Below are 19,015 nucleotides of genomic sequence, written 5' to 3' on the forward strand. Positions count from 1 at the left end.
ACACCATCAGTACACAGTGTAATAGGGTCTATAGACTGGAGTGTAAACACCATCAGTACACAGTGTAATAGGGTCTATGGACTGCAGTGTAAACACCATCAGTACACTGTGTAATAGGGTCTATAGACTGCAGTGTAAACGCCATCAGTATGCAGTGTAATAGGGTCTATAGACTGCAGTGTAAACACCATCAGTGCACAGTGTAATAGGGTCTATAGACTGCAGTGTAAACACCATCAGCACACAGTGTAATAGGGTCTATAGACTGCAGTGTAAACACCATCAGTACACAGTGTAATAGGGTCTATAGACTGCAGTGTAAACACCATCAGTACACAGTGTAATAGGGTCTATAGACGGCAGTGTAAACACCATCAGTACACAGTGTAATAGGGTCTATAGACTGCAGTGTAAATACCATCAGTACACAGTGTAATATGGTCGATAGACTGCACTGTAAACACCATCAGTACACAGTGTAATAGGGTCTATAGACTGCAGTGTAAACACCATCAGTACACAGTGTAATAGGGTCTATAGACTGCAGTGTAACACCATCAGTACACAGTGTAATAGGGTCTATAGACTGCAGTGTAAACACCATCAGTACACAGTGTAATAGGGTCTATAGACTGCAGTGTAAACACCATCAGTACACAGTGTAATAGGGTCTATAGACTGCAGTGTAAACACCATCAGTACTCAGTGTAATAGGGTCTATAGACTGCAGTGTAAACACCATCAGTACACAGTGTAATAGGGTCTATAGACTGCAGTGTAAACACCATTAGTACACAGTGTAATAGGGTCTATAGACTGCAGTGTAACACCATCAGTACACAGTGTAATAGGGTCTATAGACTGCAGTGTAAACACCATTAGTACACAGTGTAATAGGGTCTATAGACTGCAGTGTAAATACCATCAGTACACAGTGTAATAGGGTCTATAGACTGCAGTGTAAACACCATTAGTACACAGTGTAATAGGGTCTATAGACTGCAGTGTAAACACCGTCAGTACACAGTGTAATAGGGTCTATAGACTGCAGTGTAAACACCGTCAGTACACAGTGTAATAGGGTCTATAGACTGCAGTGTAAACACCATCAGTACACAGTGTAATAGGGTCTATAGACTGCAGTGTAACACCATCAGTACACAGTGTAATAGGGTCTATAGACTGCAGTGTAAACACCATTAGTACACAGTGTAATAGGGTCTATAGACTGCAGTGTAAACACCATCAGTACACAGTGTAATAGGGTCTATAGACTGCAGTGTAACACCATCAGTACACAGTGTAATAGGGTCTATAGACTGCAGTGTAAACACCATCAGTACACAGTGTAATAGGGTCTATAGACTGCAGCGTAAACACCATCAGTACACAGTGTAATAGGGTCTATAGACTGCAGTGTAAACACCATCAGTACACAGTGTAATAGGGTCTATAGACTGCAGTGTAAACACCATCAGTACACAGTGTAATAGGGTCTATAGACTGCAGTGTAAACACCATCAGTACACAGTGTAATAGGGTCTATAGACTGCAGTGTAAACACCATCAGTACACAGTGTAATAGGGTCTATAGACTGCAGTGTAAACACCATCAGTACACCGTGTAATAGGGTCCGTTACTGTTGTTTCATTTGTACATTGGTCTGATAACAAACCTCAGGGTAGAAAAGAATCCTGACTCACAGCCAAAGAAGAAGATCCCTTGGCCTTTAAAGGACGGAAGCACTGCGTTATTTTCCTTGACGTCATGCACATAGGACACGTAATTGTTGTTACAGAGAAGGAGTACCTTGTTGTGATACTGTATGAGGTTTTCCTTGTTGTGGCCATAGCTGTTTAAGGTTGCTGTGGGATAGATGTTATGGGGACAGGGCACGTTGCTGCTTTTGCAGCTCTGCGCACTCATGTGATAATGCGCTGTCCAAGACACGATTTCAGAGTTGTAGAAGGAGCTCGTATACTTGGTGGTTTGGAAGGAAATGGTAGGAGAGGATGGCTGTCTGAAGCTGACTTGATGCACATACTGATAACCGTTATAGTACATAGAGGAGGCGGAGCGGACCTGGGTCGCTGGGTCTATGTGTAGCGCAGCGCTCCACTCTGAGGATAGGTAAATTCTGGGCTCAAGGCTGAGGTCCGAGAAATGTCTCTCTTTGCTAAGCTGCTCAACAGATACTGAATGGAACTCAAAGGCTTTAAGGAATCTCTTGAGAAAGAAACTGTCATGTTCTTCATATAGTGTTGACTGTCGCTGGATCTTGGAGAGGTCTTCTGGGGAGATCATGTGAAACCGGATTTTATCCATTAGTTCGTGAGTCAGCTCAGTTTTCTTCTTGTTGATAATCCAGGTTTCCACGGCTTTGAACAAAGTCAGTTCATTCCAGATGACAATGTCTGACCTGAGGAGTAGAGTATTAAGCTGGTCTCCAGTGACCTCATACCAAGTAGGTGATCTGACAAAGGATTCACAGTTCCAGGCAAAATACTCCAAGCAAATCTCTTTCAGCAGTGGATCCTTCACACTCTCCGCATAGTTATAGAGCTCCAGCTGGTGTTTGAAGGAGGGATCTTGTGGGAGAAGTTTGTAGAAGAGTTTATCGCAGTAATCCCGAATAGCAGTCACCCCGTAATTGGAAGCCATGTTGTGAATGCACTTGATTGAGGACAGGTTGATATCGATTTTCTTGGTGTAAAAATACCTGAGGAGGAAAAAGGCCAGTGAGAAGAGATGGTGCCAGCCTGTTAATATATTAAACAGCTGCATGCATTTCCTATGCCAGTGTTTTCCAGTGACTTCATGTGTCCTCATTTATCATGGAAGCTGCGCTATGTAAACCTAGAACCACAGAATGATACATCACAGGAGGAGGCCATTCGGCCCATCGTGCCTGTGCCAGCTCTGTGAAACAATTCTCCAATTAGTCCCACTCCCCTGCTCTTTCCCCATATCCCTGCAAATTTTTCCCTTCAAGTATTTATACAATGCTCTTTTGAAAGTTATTATTGAATCTGTTTCCACCGCCCTTTCCAGATCACAACAACTTGTGTAAAAATACATTTCCTCATCCCCCCTCTGGTTCTTTTACCAATGACCTTCACTCTGTGTCCTCTGGTTACCGACCCTCCTGCCACTGGAAACAGTTTCTCCTTATTCACTTGATCAAAACCCCTCATGATTTTGAACACCTCTATCAAATCTTCGCTTAACCCTTTCTGCTCCAAGGAGAACAATCCCAGTTTCTCCAGTTTATCCACGTAACTAAAATCCCTCATCCCTGGAACCATTCTAGTAAATCTCTTCTGCATCCCCCCCAAGGCCTTCACATTCTTCCTAAAGTGCGGTGCCCAGAATTGGACACAGTACTCCAGGTGAGATTGGACCAGTGTTTTATAAAGGTTCATCATAACTTCCTTGCTTCTGTACTCTACTTATAAAGGTTTAGAAACTCAACTTTTCCTTTTTCCAAAATTGCCATAAGTTTTGTCAAAGTTTTATAATAAACAAGGGTAGAATGACGGGAGTCCATTGGGCTGTGTGATTCTATGATGCACCCTCAGTGATCACACAGTGTACCTGATGAAATCCTCAACGTATGGGAGGCAGTCTTGCTGGACCATGATTTGGATGCCGCTGGTTTTGTTCTCGCTAATGAGGTTCCCATCAGTGCTGAGGGAGAGGATTAACCTGTGTGCGCACAGGTGGAGTTTGACAGGCCCTCGCCTGGCTGTCAGGACCAGGATCTTCACCTGGCAGTGCTTCTGGCTCAGGTACAGCTTATTGAGCGACTCGTGAAGCTCGGACATCTGGTCGAGTCTGTAGCTGGGCATGTTTCCAGCTTGCCCTGTGAAATCAGAGGATGACAATTACTGCAGTCACACCCAATGTCCGGGACCCTTGGGTCAGGTGCTAGTCACCGATTCCTTTCTTTCATCCACACATGCCCTCCTGAGGGGTTCTGGATCACAGACATTGCCAGCTCTCCACTCAAACCCAAGTGGCCAATCTTTAGCTGTGGGTCACAAGCTATTCCACCATGAAGAGCAGCATAGCTGAGCCCAATTCAGTCGACATCCACCATGTGCAAGAAGCTGGATCAGGAACTGGATCTGGACCAGGATCAGGAACTGGATCTGGAACTAGACCAGGATCAGGAACTGGATCAAGAACTGCAGCAAGAACTGGCTCTGGCTCAGGATCAGGATCAGGACTTGGATCAGGATCAGCTGCTGGATCAGGAACTGGCTCAGGATCAGGAACTGGATCAAGAACTGGATCAAAAACTGGCTCAGGATCAGGAACTAGATCAAGAACTGGCTCAGGATCAGGATCAGGAACTGGATCTGGAACTGGACCAAGATCAGAAACTGGATCTGGACCAGGATCAGGAACTGGATCAGGAACTGGATCTGGATCCAGAACTGGATTAGGAACTGGAGCAGGAACAGGAACTGGATCAGGAACTGGATCAGGTTCAGGAACTGGATCATGAACTGGATCAGGATCATGAACTGGATCAGGATCAGGAACTGGATCAGGAACTGGATCAGGAACTGGATCAGGATCAGGAACTGGATCAGGAACTGGATTGGATCAGGAACTGGATTAGGATCAGGAACTGGATTAGGATCAGGAACTGGATTAGGATCAGGAACTGGTTCAGGAACTGGATCAGTTTCAGCAACTGGATCAGGATCAGGAACTGGATCATGATCAGGATCAGGAACTGGATCAGGAGCAGGAACTGGATCAGGAACTGTGTCAGGAACTGGATCAGTAGCAGGAACTGGATCAGAATCAGGAACTAGATCAGGATCAGGATCTGGATCAGGAACTAGATCAGGATCAGGATCTGGATCAGGAACTGATCAGGATCGGGAACTGGATCAGGAACTGGATCATGATCAAGAACTGGATCAGTATCAGGAACAGGAACTGGATCAGGATCTAGATTAGGATAGGGAACTGGATCAGGATCTGGAACTGGATCAGAAACTGGGTCAGGATCAGGAACTGGATCAGGATCAGGAACTAGATCAGGATCAGGATCTGGATCAGGATCTGGATCAGGATCTGGATCAGGATCTGGATCTGGATCAAGAACTGATCAGGATCAGGAACTGGATCAGGAACTGGATCATGATCAGGAACTGGATCAGTATCAGGAACAGGAACTGGATCAGGATCTAGATCAGGATAGGGAACTGGATCAGGATCTGGAACTGGATCAGAAACTGGGTCAGGATCAGGAACTGGATCAGGAACTGGGTCAGTATCAGGAACTGGATCAGGATCTAGATCAGGATAGGGAACTGGATCAGGATCTGGAACTGGATCAGAAACTGGGTCAGGATCAGGAACTGGATCAGGAACTGGGTCAGTATCAGGAACTGGATCAGGATCAGGAACTGGATCAGGATCGGGAACTGGATCAGGAGCTGGATCGGGAACAGAATCAGGAACTGGATCAAGAACTGCAGCAAGAACTGGCTCAGGATCAGGGTCAGGACTTGGATCAGGAACTGGATCAGGATCAGCAGCTGGATCAGGAGCTGGATCAGGATCAGGATCTAGATCAGGATCAGGAACTGGATCAGGTTCAGGAACTGGATCAGGAACTGGATCAGGAGTAGGATTTAGATCAGGATCAGGAGCTGGATCAGGAGCAGAATCAGGATCTGGGGAAGGTGGGACCTGTACAAGTCAGACAGGTTGCACCTGAACCGGAACGGGACTAACATCCTTGTGGGGAGGTTTGCTAGTACTGTTGGGGGGGAGGGGGTTTAAACTAACTTGGCAGGGGGATGGGATACGGAGTGGAGCTATAGTCGGGGGTGATGCACAGCCAAATATAGAGGAAAAAACAAGTCAGCCTGGAAGGCAGAGCAAATATGTAACGGCACAAGGGAGTGGGGCAAGGCTGGATGGCATTTATTTTAATGCAAGGAGTCTTGCGAGTAAGGCAGATGAATTGAAGGTGTTCATGAACACATGGGAGTATGATATTGTTGCTATCACGGAGACATGGTTGAGGAAGGGGCAGGACTGGCAGCTCAATATTCCTGGGTATAGAATCTTCAGGCGAGACAGAGGGGGGTGTCGCCACGATGACACCACGGTAGTAGGCCAGATCACCAACAATGATGAGTCAGCCTACAGGGAGGAGGTCCAGCATCTCGTGAAGTGGTGCGCCGATAACAACCTGGCCCTTAACACCAAGAAAACAAAAGAAATCATTGTGGACTTCAGGAAGTCTAAAGGCGGAAGTCACACCCCCATCCACATCAATGGGGCTGTGGTGGAAAGGGTGGACAGCTTTAAGTTCCTCGGAGTCCACATCACGGAAGTGTGGTGTGTGTGCCTTTAAGAGCAATTATGGTGTATGTGCCTTTAAGAGCCCCAGGTGTGCGTAATGCCGGTAATTGCCACTTGGGCTATATAAGCCTGTGTATTGTGTATATCCTTTAGAAACCCCCCCCCAGACTTGCTTAGTAAATACCTATGAACCAACTCCTGTCTTCAGTGTCTTTATCTACACACGGACACTACAGTGGCGACGAAGTGGAAACGGACTTACCTGCAATTCGGCAGCACCTCAAGGACATCGATTCCTCCAGCGTCCAGAAGACTCAAGGAAGTAAGAGAAACTGTGGTTTCACCAGCTGGCCAAGCTGGTGACAGGTACTGCGCTAATCCTTCCTGGGCGTCAGGCTGGAGCTCCAGCGGCGGGCTCTACAGCTGAGACAGGCAGCGAAATCTGAGGCAAGCAATAACGGACTGGGAGGGTGCACTCGAGAGACGGCCGGCGCGGCAAGCAGGTCAGCGTTTAGACCTCCGTCGGGAACGAGTCTCCAACAGTGAATAAACAGAAACCACAGTGAAACAGCGTTGTTATCGGTAGCAGCGGCGGGAAAGCGCGGGAAGCGCCATATCGTTGCTACAGAGAAAAAAAAAAGCGCGGGAAGCGCCATATCTTTTCTGAAATGCCTAGATCTGGTAATATTGAGGCTTTTGATGGCGAAATAGAAGATTGGACCACATACGTGGAAAGAGTAGAGGTTTATTGCACTGCAAATGGAATAACAGATGAAAAAAAAGCTTCAATACTTCTGAACTTAATGGGCGCAAAGACATACGGGCTATTACGAAATTTAATCACTCCAGCCAAACCAAAGGACAAGACTTTTAAAGAAATTGTTGATACCCTGCAGGAGCATTTAAACCCAACACCGCTGCTGATAGCGGAACGATTCAAGTTCTTCAAGAGAAATCAACACAAGAATGAAAGTAACGCTGATTACCTAACCGAATTAAGAAAGCTATCAAAGTACTGCCAATTCGGAGCAGGACTATCGGATTATCTTCGAGACAAATTTGTTTGCGGTCTCTTAAGTGAAGGAACACAAAAAAGACTGCTTTCTGAAAAAGATTTAACATTGGACAAAGCTTTCAGTATGGCTGTATCATACGAAGCAGCAGCAAAAGGAGCTGCAGAGACACAACAAGAGACACAGGACTTCGGCACCCATAAAATGACACAGGAGTTCGGAAGATGTTATCACTGCGGCAGATCCACCCATAACCAGAGGGACTGCCGGTTCAAGGGCAAAGCATGCAGGCAATGTGGTAAGATTGGACACATTGCACGGGTATGCCAATCTGGACAAAATAAATCCACTGACAGAAAACAAAAAATCAATAAAGAAAAGTACAGGAAGGTACAAATGATGACGGACAATAGCTCCGAAGACCAGAATAGCGATAGCGACTCCGGAAACAAGAGACTAAGCTGTCTCAAATTACATAATGTACCTGCCAAAGAGGATTACCAAACCATTTGGGTTACCCTCACAATAGCAGGGTCCCCAGTTAAAATGGAGCTAGATACAGGATCAGCTCTAACCGTAATAAATCGACGAGATTACGAGAGGCTATTTTCGCATATACCTCTAAAAGACACATCCATTATCTTAAAAACATATACGGGGCAGAAAGTCTACCCCAAAGGAAAAATAAGGGTGCCTGTGGTATACAACGGCAAAGAAATACAGGGAAGCACTCAGCCTGGTATGGGGAGTGAAGAAATTCAACCATTACCTACACGGACAAAAATTTACCTTGCTGACTGACCATCAACCCCTCATCTCCATATTCAACCCTAAAAAAGGTGTCCCCATTATGACGGCACAAAGACTACAGAGGTGGTCCCTTTTTCTAGGGGCACACCAATACAACATTGAATACAAAGGGTCAAAACAGCATGGGAATGCTGACGGTTTATCACGCCTACCGTTGCCAACGATAGAAGAGGCACCTACAGTAGACCCAGTAGAGATATTCCACTCTACCATAGTGGAATGTCTACCGGTGACAAATTCTGCCATTGAAAGGGAGACAAGAAATGACCCTACTCTCTCACGGGTCTACGATTTAACAGTGAAGGGATGGCCAGCACATGGCGAACCACTGTTGCCAGCATTCTCGCAAAGAAGAGAACAGCTGTCAGTGTGCCGAGGAACCTTGATGTGTGGATCCAGAGTGATGATTCCACCCAAACTCCAGGATAAAGTGCTAAAGGAGCTTTACGAGGGGCATCTGGGTGGAGTGAAAATGAAGAACCTAGCTAGGGCGTTTGTATGGTGGCCAGGTATCGATGGAGACATCGAAGACATGACCAAGAGCTGCCTGGGATGCCAGAAGGTCCAAAATGCTCCGCCACAGGCCCCTCTACATCCATGGGAGTGGCCCTCATCTCCCTGGCAAAGGGTGCACATCGACTTTGCTGGTCCATTTATGGACTCAATGTTCTTAATCGCAGTTGATGCACACTCCAAGTGGCCGGAGGTAATAAAGATGTCCTCCACCACCACGGAAAAAACCATCACAGTATTAAGGACCATATTTGCCAGGAATGGGCTGCCGGAGCAGATATGTTCTGATAATGGACCGCAATTTGTGTCCGAAGAATTCAGAAAGTTCTTAAAAAACAATGGGGTAAAGCACTACACGTCCGCCCCATACCATCCCGCCACCAATGGATTGGCTGAAAGGTTTGTCCAGACCTTCAAGAAGGCCATCAAGGCCATGGGTAATGAAGACATAAAACTTCAGCACAAGGTGGATAACTTCTTATTTGCATATAGGAATGCAACGCATATGGTTACTAACCAAACTCCCGCCATGATGTTCTACAATAGAAACCTAAGATGCCGGCTGGATTTGGTCAAGCCCAACATCCGAAGGGACGTGGAGAACCGGCAGTTTCAGGGCATGAATGAAAGGCCAACTAGGGCCTTCCAGATAGGCCAACCGGTTTTGGCCCGGGACTACCGTACCGAGAAATGGCAGCCTGGAACTATCTGCACACGATTAGGACCACTGATGTATACCGTGGACATCGGAGACAGCATAATAAGGCGTCATGCTGACCAAATCATCAAGTCATCTGAAAAGGGACAACCTACACCACCACTCTATACATCTAACGATGAAGTAGAGATACCCATATCTACCTCCGATCCGGTGATACTGGAGCCCGATGAACCCGACACTGGAGCCGAATCAGCCTTGCCAGAAGAACCTACTACACCACCAGAAACTACTACACCCCCGAGGCGTTATCCGGACCGAGTTAGGAAGCCTCCTGAGAGACTAACTTATAATTAATTAATACAGCAATGTATATAATTTTGCATATAACATGTAATTAATAATTACTTAAAATATGATGTACTAGTTAGCTAGAAGGGGAGGAATTGTGGTGTATGTGCCTTTAAGAGCAATTATGGTGTATGTGCCTTTAAGAGCCCCAGGTGTGCGTAATGCCGGTAATTGCCACTTGGGCTATATAAGCCTGTGTATTGTGTATATCCTTTAGAAACCCCCCCCAGACTTGCTTAGTAAATACCTATGAACCAACTCCTGTCTTCAGTGTCTTTATCTACACACGGACACTACAGGAAAACCTCTCCTGGTCCCTCAACAGCTCCTCTCTGGTGAAGAAGGCCCAGCAGCGCCTATATTTCCTAAGGAGGCTGAAGGGATGTAATCTGTCACCCCTGATCCTCTCTAACTTTTACCGCTGCACTATAGAGAGCATCCTGACAAACTGTATCACAGTATGGTATGGCAGCTGTAGCTACTATGACCGGAAAGCCCTGCAGCGGGTAGTCAAAACTGCCCAACGCATTACCGGCACCCGGCTACCGACCATAGAGCACATATACCAGAAATGCTGTCTACGGAGGTCACAGTCCATCATCAAAGACCCTACCCACCCCAGCCACAGTCTGTTAGCCCTCCTGCCATCTGGGAGACGCTACAGATGCATTCGCACCCGTACGACCAGATTTAGGAACAGCTTCTTTCCCAGGGCTGTCATCCTACTGAACTCCACAAATAAACCCTAAAGCCTGCACATCTGCCAATGCACTTTATTATGGTTATATTTATGTTAATATACTACAAGCCAAATGAATGTTGAATGTTTAAATGTCTTAATCTAAATGTACACTCTCGGGAGCCGCAAGCCTACATTTCGTTGTACTGCACTTGTGTACTAACAATGACAATAAAAGTTGATTTGATTTGGTTTGAATATTAATCAAGGAGTCAATTACTGCTGTAAGGAGGGATGATATCTTAGCAGGTTCCTCTAATGAGGCCAATTGGGTAGAAGTTAAAAACAAAAAGGGGCAAGCACTTTGCTGGAGTGTACTATAAGCCCCCAAACAGTCAGGGGGAGATAGAGGTACAGATATGCAGGCAAATCTCAGAGAAGTGTAGAAATAATAGGGTAATTATAGTGGGGGATTTCAACTTCCCCAATATTAACTGGATAGTCAGAGTGTGAAAGGCTTAGAGGGTGCGGAATTCTTAAAGTGCATCCAGGAGAGCTTTTTGAGCCAGCATGTAGAAAGTCCTACAAGAGAGGGGGCGGTACTGGACCTAATTCTAGGGAATGTGGCTGGGCAAGTGGTGGAAGTGTTAGTAGGAGAGCATTTTGGTGACGGTGACCATAATTCGGTGAGATTTAAGGTAGTCATGGAAAAGGACAAAGATGGACCGGAAATAAAGGTTCTAAATTGGGGGAAGGCCAATTTTAATCTGATAAGGCAGGATCTGGCTAAAGTGGATTAGAATAAGCTACTTGTAGGAAAATCAACATCAGAGCAGTGGGAGTCTTTCAGAAAGGAAATAGAGGGAGTACATCTCCAACATGTTCCCGTAAAGGTCAAGGGTGGGACCAACAAGCCCAGGGAACCCTGGATGTCAAGGGATATACAAGAATGGATTTGGGAAAAAAGGGGGGCTTTGGCAGATACAAAGGACTAAAAACAGTGGAAGCCCTAGAGGAGTATAGAAAGTGCAGGGGGGTACTTAAAAAAGAAATTAGGAGAGCGAAGAGGGGGCATGAAAAAACACTGGCAGGCAAAATAAAGGAAAATCCCAAGGTGTTTTATAAGTATATTAAGGGCAAGAGGATAACCAGGGAAAGAGTAGGGCCCAATTCGGGACCAAAGTGGTAATCTGTGTGTAGAGCTGGAAGATATAGGTGAGGTTTTAAATGAATATTTTGCATCTGTGTTCACTATGGAGAAGGACGATGTAGGCATAGAAATCAAGCAGGGGGATTGTGATATACTTGAAGAAATTAGTATTGAGAGGGAGGAGGTACTAGCGGTTTTAGCGGGCTTAAAAGTGGATAAATCCCCAGGCCCTTACGGGTTGTATCTCAGGCTGCTGTGTGAGGCAAGGGAGGAGATTGCAGGGGCTCTGACACAAATTTTCAGAACCTCTCTGGCCACAGGGGAGGTGCCAGAGGACTGGAGCACAGCTAACATAGTACCATTATTCAAGATGGGTAGTAGGGATAAACCAGGGAATTACAGACCAGTGAGCCTAACATCAGTGGTAGGGAAATGATTGGAAAAAATTCTGAGGGACAGAATTAGTCTTCACTTGGAGAGGCAGGAAATAATCAGGGATAGTCAGCATGGCGTTGTCAGGGCGCGATCATGCCTGACCAATTTGATTGAATTTTTCGAGGGGGTGACTAGGTGTGTGGATGAGGGTAATGCAGTTGATGTAGTCTAAATAGACTTCAGTAAGGCTTTTGACAAAGTCCCACATGGGAGACTGGTCAAGAAGGTAAGAGCCCATGGGATCCAGGGCAATTTGGCACATTGGATCCAAAATTGGCTTAGTGGCAGGAGGCAGAGGGTGATGGTCGAAGGTTGTTTTTGTGACTGGAAGCCTGTGTCCAGTGGTGTACCGCAGGGATCGGTGCTTGGTCCCTTGCTGTTTGTAGTGCACATTAATGATTTAGATATGAATGTAGGAGGTATGATCAGTAAGTTCGCAGATGACACGAAAATTGGTGGAGAGGTAAATAGCGAGGAGGGAAGCCTCAGGCTACAGGACGATATAGACGGGATGGTTAGATGGGCAGAACAGTGGCAAATGGAGTTTAACCCTGAAAAATGTGAGGTGATGCATTTTGGGAGGACAAATAAAGCAAGGGAATACACAATGAATGGCAAAGTTAGGCACATGGGATTGGGGACAAGGTATTGACTTGGATAGAGAACTGGTTGGCAGACAGAAAGCAAAGAGTTGGAATAAACGGGTCTTTTTCCGAGTGGCAGGCAGTGACTATTGGGGTACCGCAGGGATCGATCCTAGGACCCCAGCTATTCACAATATATATTAATGATCTAGACAAGGGAACTAGATGTAATATCTCCAAGTTTGCAGACGCGTCAAAGCTGGGTGGGCGTGTGTGTTGTGAGGAGGATGCCGAGAAACTACAGGATGATTTGGACAGGTTGGGTGATTGGGCAGAAGCATGGCAGATGCAATATAATGTGGATAAATGCGAGGTTATCCATTTTGTTGTCAAAAACAGGAAGGCAGATTATTATCTGAATGGCAATAGATTGGGAGAAGGGGAAGTGCGACGAGCTCTGGGTGTCCTTGAGCACCAGTCGCTGAAGGTAAGCATGCAGGTGCAGCAGGCGGTTAAGAAGGCAAATGGTATGTTGGCCTTCGTAGCGAGAGGGTTTGAGTACAGGAACAAGGATGTCTTGCTGCAGTTGTACAGGGCCTTGGTGAGGCCACATCTTGAGTATTGTGTGCAGTTTTGGTTGCCTTATCTGAGGAAGGATGTTCTTGCCATGGAGGGAGTGCAGTGAAGATTCACCAGGCTGATACCTAGGATGGCAGGAATGACGTATGAGGAGAGATTGGGTCGATTGGGCTTATACTCGCTGGAGTTTAGAAGAATGAGAGGGGATCTCATCGAAACTTATAAAATTCTGACAGGACTGGACAGACTAGATGCAGGAAGGATGTTCCCGATGGTCGGGGAATCCAGAACCAGGGATCACAGTCTAAGGATAAGGGGTAGGCCATTTAGGACAGAAATGAGGAGGAATTTCTTCACCCAGAGAGTAGTGAACCTGTGGAATTCTCTACCACAGAAGGCAGTAGAGGCCAATTCATTAAATATATTCAAGAGGGAGTTGGATATATTTCTTAAGGCTAAAGGGATCAAGGGATATGGGGAGAAAGCAGGGACAGGGTACTGAATTTGGATGATCAGCCATGATCGCATTGAATGGCAGAGCAGGCTCGAGGGGCCGAATGGCCTACTCCTGCTCCTATCCTCTATGTTTCTATGTTTCTATGTACATAGATCCCTGAAGGCAGCAGGACAGGTAGATAAGGTGGTTAAAAATTCATATCGGACACTTGCCTTCATTAGCCGAGGCATAGAATATAAGAGCAGGGAGGTTATGATGGAGCTGTACAAAACGTTAGTTAGGCCACAGCTGGAATACTGTGTGCAGTTCTGGTCGCCACACTATAGGAAGGATGTGATTGCTTTGGAGAGGGTGCAGAGGAGATTCACCAGGATGTTACCTGGGCTGGAGCGCTTCAGCTATGAAGAGAGACTGGACAGGCTGGGGTTGTTTTCCTTAGAGCAGAGAAGGCTGAGGGGCGACCTGATTGAGGTGTACAATATTATGAGGGGCATAGATAGGGTAGATAGAAAGGAACTTTTCCCCTTACTGGAGGGGTCAATAACCAGGGGGCATAGTTTCAAGGTAAGGGGCAGGAGGTTTAGAGGGGATTTGAGGAAAAACTTTTTCACCCAGAGCGTGGTTGGAATCTGGAACTCACTGCCTGAAAGGGTGGTAGAGGCAGGAACCCTCACAACATTCAAGAAGCATGTAGCCGGGCAAGTGGTGGAAGTGTCAGTAGGGGAGCATTTTGGCGACAGTGACCATAATTCGGTGAGATTTAAGGTGGTCATGGAAAAAGACAAAGACGGCCCGGAAATAAGGGTTCTAAATTGGGGGAAGGCCGATTTTAATATGATAAGGCAGGATCTGGCCAAAGTGGACTGGGAGCAGCTGCTTATAGGAAAATCCACATCAAAACAATGGGAGACTTTCAGAAGGGAAATTGAGAGAGTACAACGCCAACATGTTCCTGTAAAGGTCAAGGGTGGGACCAACAAGCAAAGGGAACCTTGGATGACAAGGGATATACAAAAATGCATTAGAAATAAAAGGGGGGCTTTTGGCAGTTACAAAAGACTAAAGACAGAGGAAGCCCTAGAGGAGTATAAAAAGTGCAGGGACATACTTAAAAAAGAAATTAGGAGGGCGAGGAGGGGCCATGAAATAACACTGGCGAGCAAAATAAAGGAAAATCCTAAGATGTTTTATAAGTATATTAAGGGCAAGAGGATAACCAGGGAAAGGGTAGGGCCCATTAGGGACCAAAGTGGCAATCTGTGTGTAGAGCCAGAGGATGTAGGCGGGGTTTTAAATGAATTTTTTGCATCTGTGTTCACTATGGAGAAAGACGATGCAGACATAGAAATCGGGCAAGGGGACTGTGACATACTTGAACATATTAGCATCGAGAGGGAGGAGGTGCTAGCGGTTTTAGCAGGCCAAAAAGTGGATAAATCCCCAGGCCCGGACGAGATGTATCCCAGGCTGCTGTGGGAGGCAAAGGAGGAGATTGCAGGGGCTCTGACACTAATTTTCAGAACCTCTCTGGCCACAGGGGATGTACCAGAGGACTGGAGAACAGCTAACGTAGTACCATTATTCAAGAAGGGTAGCAGGGATAAACCAGGGAATTACAGGCCAGTGAGTCTAACATCTGTGGTGGGGAAATTATTGGAAAAAATTCTGAGGGACAAAATTAATCTCCACTTGGAGAGGCAAGGATTAATCGGGGATAGTCAGCATGGCTTTGTCAAGGGTAAATCATGTCTGACAAATCTGATCGAATTTTTCGAGGGGGTGACTAGTGGGGCGGATGAGGGAAATGCTGTGGATGTGGTTTACATGGACTTCAGTAAAGCTGTTGACAAAGTCCCGCATAGGAGACTGGTTAAGAAGGTAAGAGCCCATGGGATCCAGGGTGCCTTGGCGCGTTGAATCCTAAACTGGCTGAGTGGCAGGAGCCAGAGGGTGATGGTTGAAGGTTGCTTTTGTGACTGGAAGCCTGTGTCCAGTGGGGTACCTCAGGGATCGGTGCTGGGTCCCTTGTTGTTCGTGATCTACATAAATGATTTGGATGAGAATGTAAAAGGTATGATCAGTAAATTCGCAGATGACACGAAAATTGGTGGGGTGGTAAATTGCGAGGAGGAAAGCCTCCGGCTACAGGACGATATAAACGGGTTGGTCAGATGGGCGGAAAAGTGGCAAATGGAATTTAACCCTGAAAAGTGCGAGGTGATGCATTTTGGACGGACAAATAAGGCAAGGGAATACACAATGAGTGGTAGGACCCTAGGAAGTACAGAGGGTCAGAGGGACCTTGGTGTACATGTACATAGATCCCTGAAGGCAGCGGAGCAGGTAGATAAGGTGGTTAAAAAGGCATATGGGATACTTGCCTTCATTAGCCGAGGCATAGAATATAAGAGCAGGGAGGTTATGATGGAGCTGTACAAAACGCTGGTGAGGCCACAGCTGGAGTACTGTGTGCAGTTCTGGTCGCCTCACTATAGGAAGGATGTGATTGCTTTGGAGAGGGTGCAGAGAAGATTCACCAGGATGTTACCTGGGATGGAGCGCCTCAGCAATGAAGAGAGGCTGGACAGGCTGGGGTTGTTTTCCTTGGAGCAGAGAAGGCTGAGGGGGGACCTGATTGAGGTGTACAAAATGATGAGGGGCATAGATAGGGTAGATAAAGAGGAACTTTTCCCCTTAGTGGGGGGGTCAATAACAAGGGGGCATAGATTCAGGGTAAGGGGCAGGAGATTTAGAGGGGATTTGAGGAGGAACTTTTTCACCCAGAGGGTGGTTGGAATGTGGAACTCAATGCCTGAAAGGGTGGTAGAGGCAGGAACCCTCACAACATTCAAGAAGCATTTGGATGAGCACTTGAAATGCCATTGCATACAAGGCTATGGACTAAATGCTGGAAAATGGGATTAGACTGGACAGGGATGGATGGGCGGCGCAGACACGATGGGCCGAAGGGCCTCTTTCTGTGCTGTAAAACTCTATGACTCTATGACTCTATGAGATGAGCACTTGAAACGCCACAGCATACAAGGCTACGGACCAAGTGCTGGAAAATGGGATTAGAATAGACAGGGCTTGATGGCCGGCGCGGACACGATGGGCCGAAGGGCCTCTTTCTGTGCTGTATAACTCTCTGACTATATGGGGGAGAAATTGAGTATAGCCCTGTTTGGGGCACCAGCCTCGCCAGGGCGCTAAAAGTAACGCCCCGGAAACATTTGCGCCCTTGCACCGGAAATGGAATGGTTGCGCCCCAAAGGAAAGCGCGGCGCTACTGAAGGCGCCCCACATCCCTTTTGGGGCGCTGTGAGTGAATATCGTGTCGCAACGTGCCGCAGTGCCACACGCTGCGGCACGTCGCGCTGCGCTATTGCAGGCCTTCCTCCCCTTCTTAAAGGGAGGGGCCTTGTGCAGCGCAATCTGGGTCCCAGCCGGGCCCCCGAGGATTGGGATTGCAGGCAAAAGAGCCCGGCACCGAGGAGAAGTGCCGGGCTCTTGGAGCGCAGCCGGCACTCCGTGGGGGGGGGCGTGGTTCAGGAGGCCGGGGACGGCAGCGCAGGCAGGTGCTGGCAGGCGGCCAACATTAAAAATGGCCGCCCCGCACCTCGCCTTTAATTTGCGCCTCCCCGGCCGCAGGTACGCCCTCCTGAACCCGTCGGACATAGTGTCCAGCAGTAAATCAGGGGGCGCTGCCAAATATCGCAGCCGGGGCGCTACGCACACCAATGACGTCATCGGCAGCGGCGCAGCACTAACGGTTAGCGCCACCACTAACGTCCCACGGAATTTAGCAGGAGGTGTGGGCAGTGTCGTGCCCGGGCGCCAGTTGGCTTGCGACCCACTTAGCGCCCTCTAAAGGCGCTAACGGGTGGCGCAACCCACTGAATTTCTCCCCCATGACTCTAACTGCAGCAAGAACTGGCTCAGGATCAGGACTTGGATCAGGAACTGGATCAGGATCAGCAGCTGGATCAGGAACTGGATCAGGATCAGGATCTAGATGAGGATCAGGTACTGGATCAGGTTCAGGAACTGGATCAGGCTTTGGAACTGGATTCACAACTGGATCAGGATCAGGATCAGGAACTGCATCAGGATCAGGAACTGCATCAGGGTCCAGAACTGGATTAGGAGCTGGAGCAGGAACTGGATCAGGATCAGGATCAGGAACAGGAACTGGATCAGGATCAGGAACAGGAACTGCATCAGGATCAGGAACTGCATCAGTGTCCAGAAATGGATCAGGAACTGGATCAGGATCAGGAACAGGAACTGGATCATGAACTGGATCAGGAACTGGATCAGGATCAGGAACAGGAACTGGATCAGGAACTAGATCAGGATCAGGAACTTGATCAGGATCAGGAACATAATCAGGAACAGAATCAGGAACTGGATCAGGATCAGGAGCTGGATCAGGATCAGGAAGTGGATCAGGATCAGCAGCTGGATCAGGATCAGGATCGGGATCAAGGTCAGGAACTGGATCAGGTTCAGGGGCTGGATCAGGCTCCGGAACTGGATTCGGAACTAGATCAGGATCGGGATCAGGAACTGGATGAGGAACTGGATCAGGATCAGGATTTAGATCAGGATCAGGAGCTGGATCAGCATCGGAAACTGGATCAGGAACTGATTCAGGAACAGAATCAAGAACTGGATCAAGAACTGCAGCAAGAGCTGGCTCAGGATCAGGATCAGGACTTGGATCCAGGTCAGCAGCTTGATCAGGAATTGGCTCAGGATCAGGAACTTGCTCAGCATCAGGAACTGCATCAGGCTCCAGAACTGGATTAGGAACTGGAGCAGGATCTGGATTAGGATCAGGAACTGGATCATGAACTGGATCAGGATCAGAAACAGGAACTGGATCAGGATCAGAAACAGGAACTGGATCAGGAACTGGATCAGGATCAGGATTTAGATCAGGATCAGGAGCTGGATCAGGATCAGGAACTGGATCAGGAACTGGATCAGGAACTGGCTCAGGAACAGAATCAGTAACAGAATCAGGAACTGGATCAGGAACTGGATCAGGAACTGCAGCAAGAACTGGCTCAGGATCAGTATCCAGAACTGGATTAGGAACTGGAGCAGGAACTGGATCAGCATCAGGAACAGGAACTGGATCAGGAAAAGATCAGGATCAGGAACTGGATCAGGAGCAGGAACTGGATCAGGAACTGGATCAGGAGCAGGAACTGGATTAGGAACTGGATCAGGAGCAGGAACTGGATCAGGAACTGGCTCAGGATCTGTATTAGGAACTGGATCAGGAACTGGATCAGGAGCAGGAACTGGATCAGGAACTGGATCAGGAGCAGGAACCGGATCAGGAGCAGGAACTGGATTAGGAACTGGATCAGGAGCAGGAACTGGATCAGGAACTGGATCAGGAACTGGCTCAGGATCTGTATTAGGAACTGGATCAGGAACT

The 19,015-nt window shown here is 47.4% G+C and overlaps 1 protein-coding gene across 1 annotated transcript in view; it reads right to left on the bottom strand.

Moving 5' to 3' along the window:
* Positions 1–1,648: 1,648 nt before the first annotated feature.
* Positions 1,649–19,015, bottom strand: part of LOC147123863 (galectin-3-binding protein-like) — a 131,305-nt gene continuing 113,938 nt past the window's right edge. Inside the window, exons 5-6 of the mRNA XM_085967532.1 lie at positions 3,596–3,841; positions 1,649–2,720 (exon numbers count right to left, since the gene is read on the bottom strand). Of these exons, the coding sequence (XP_085823658.1) occupies positions 1,649–2,720; positions 3,596–3,841 (1,318 nt within the window). The remainder of the gene's footprint in view (positions 2,721–3,595; positions 3,842–19,015) is intronic.

Source organism: Somniosus microcephalus, chromosome 2 (assembly GCF_052327205.1).
Source record: "Somniosus microcephalus isolate GS21.2 chromosome 2, FLI_Smic_1.0, whole genome shotgun sequence".
In the NCBI taxonomy this organism is placed as follows: domain Eukaryota; kingdom Metazoa; phylum Chordata; class Chondrichthyes; order Squaliformes; family Somniosidae; genus Somniosus; species Somniosus microcephalus.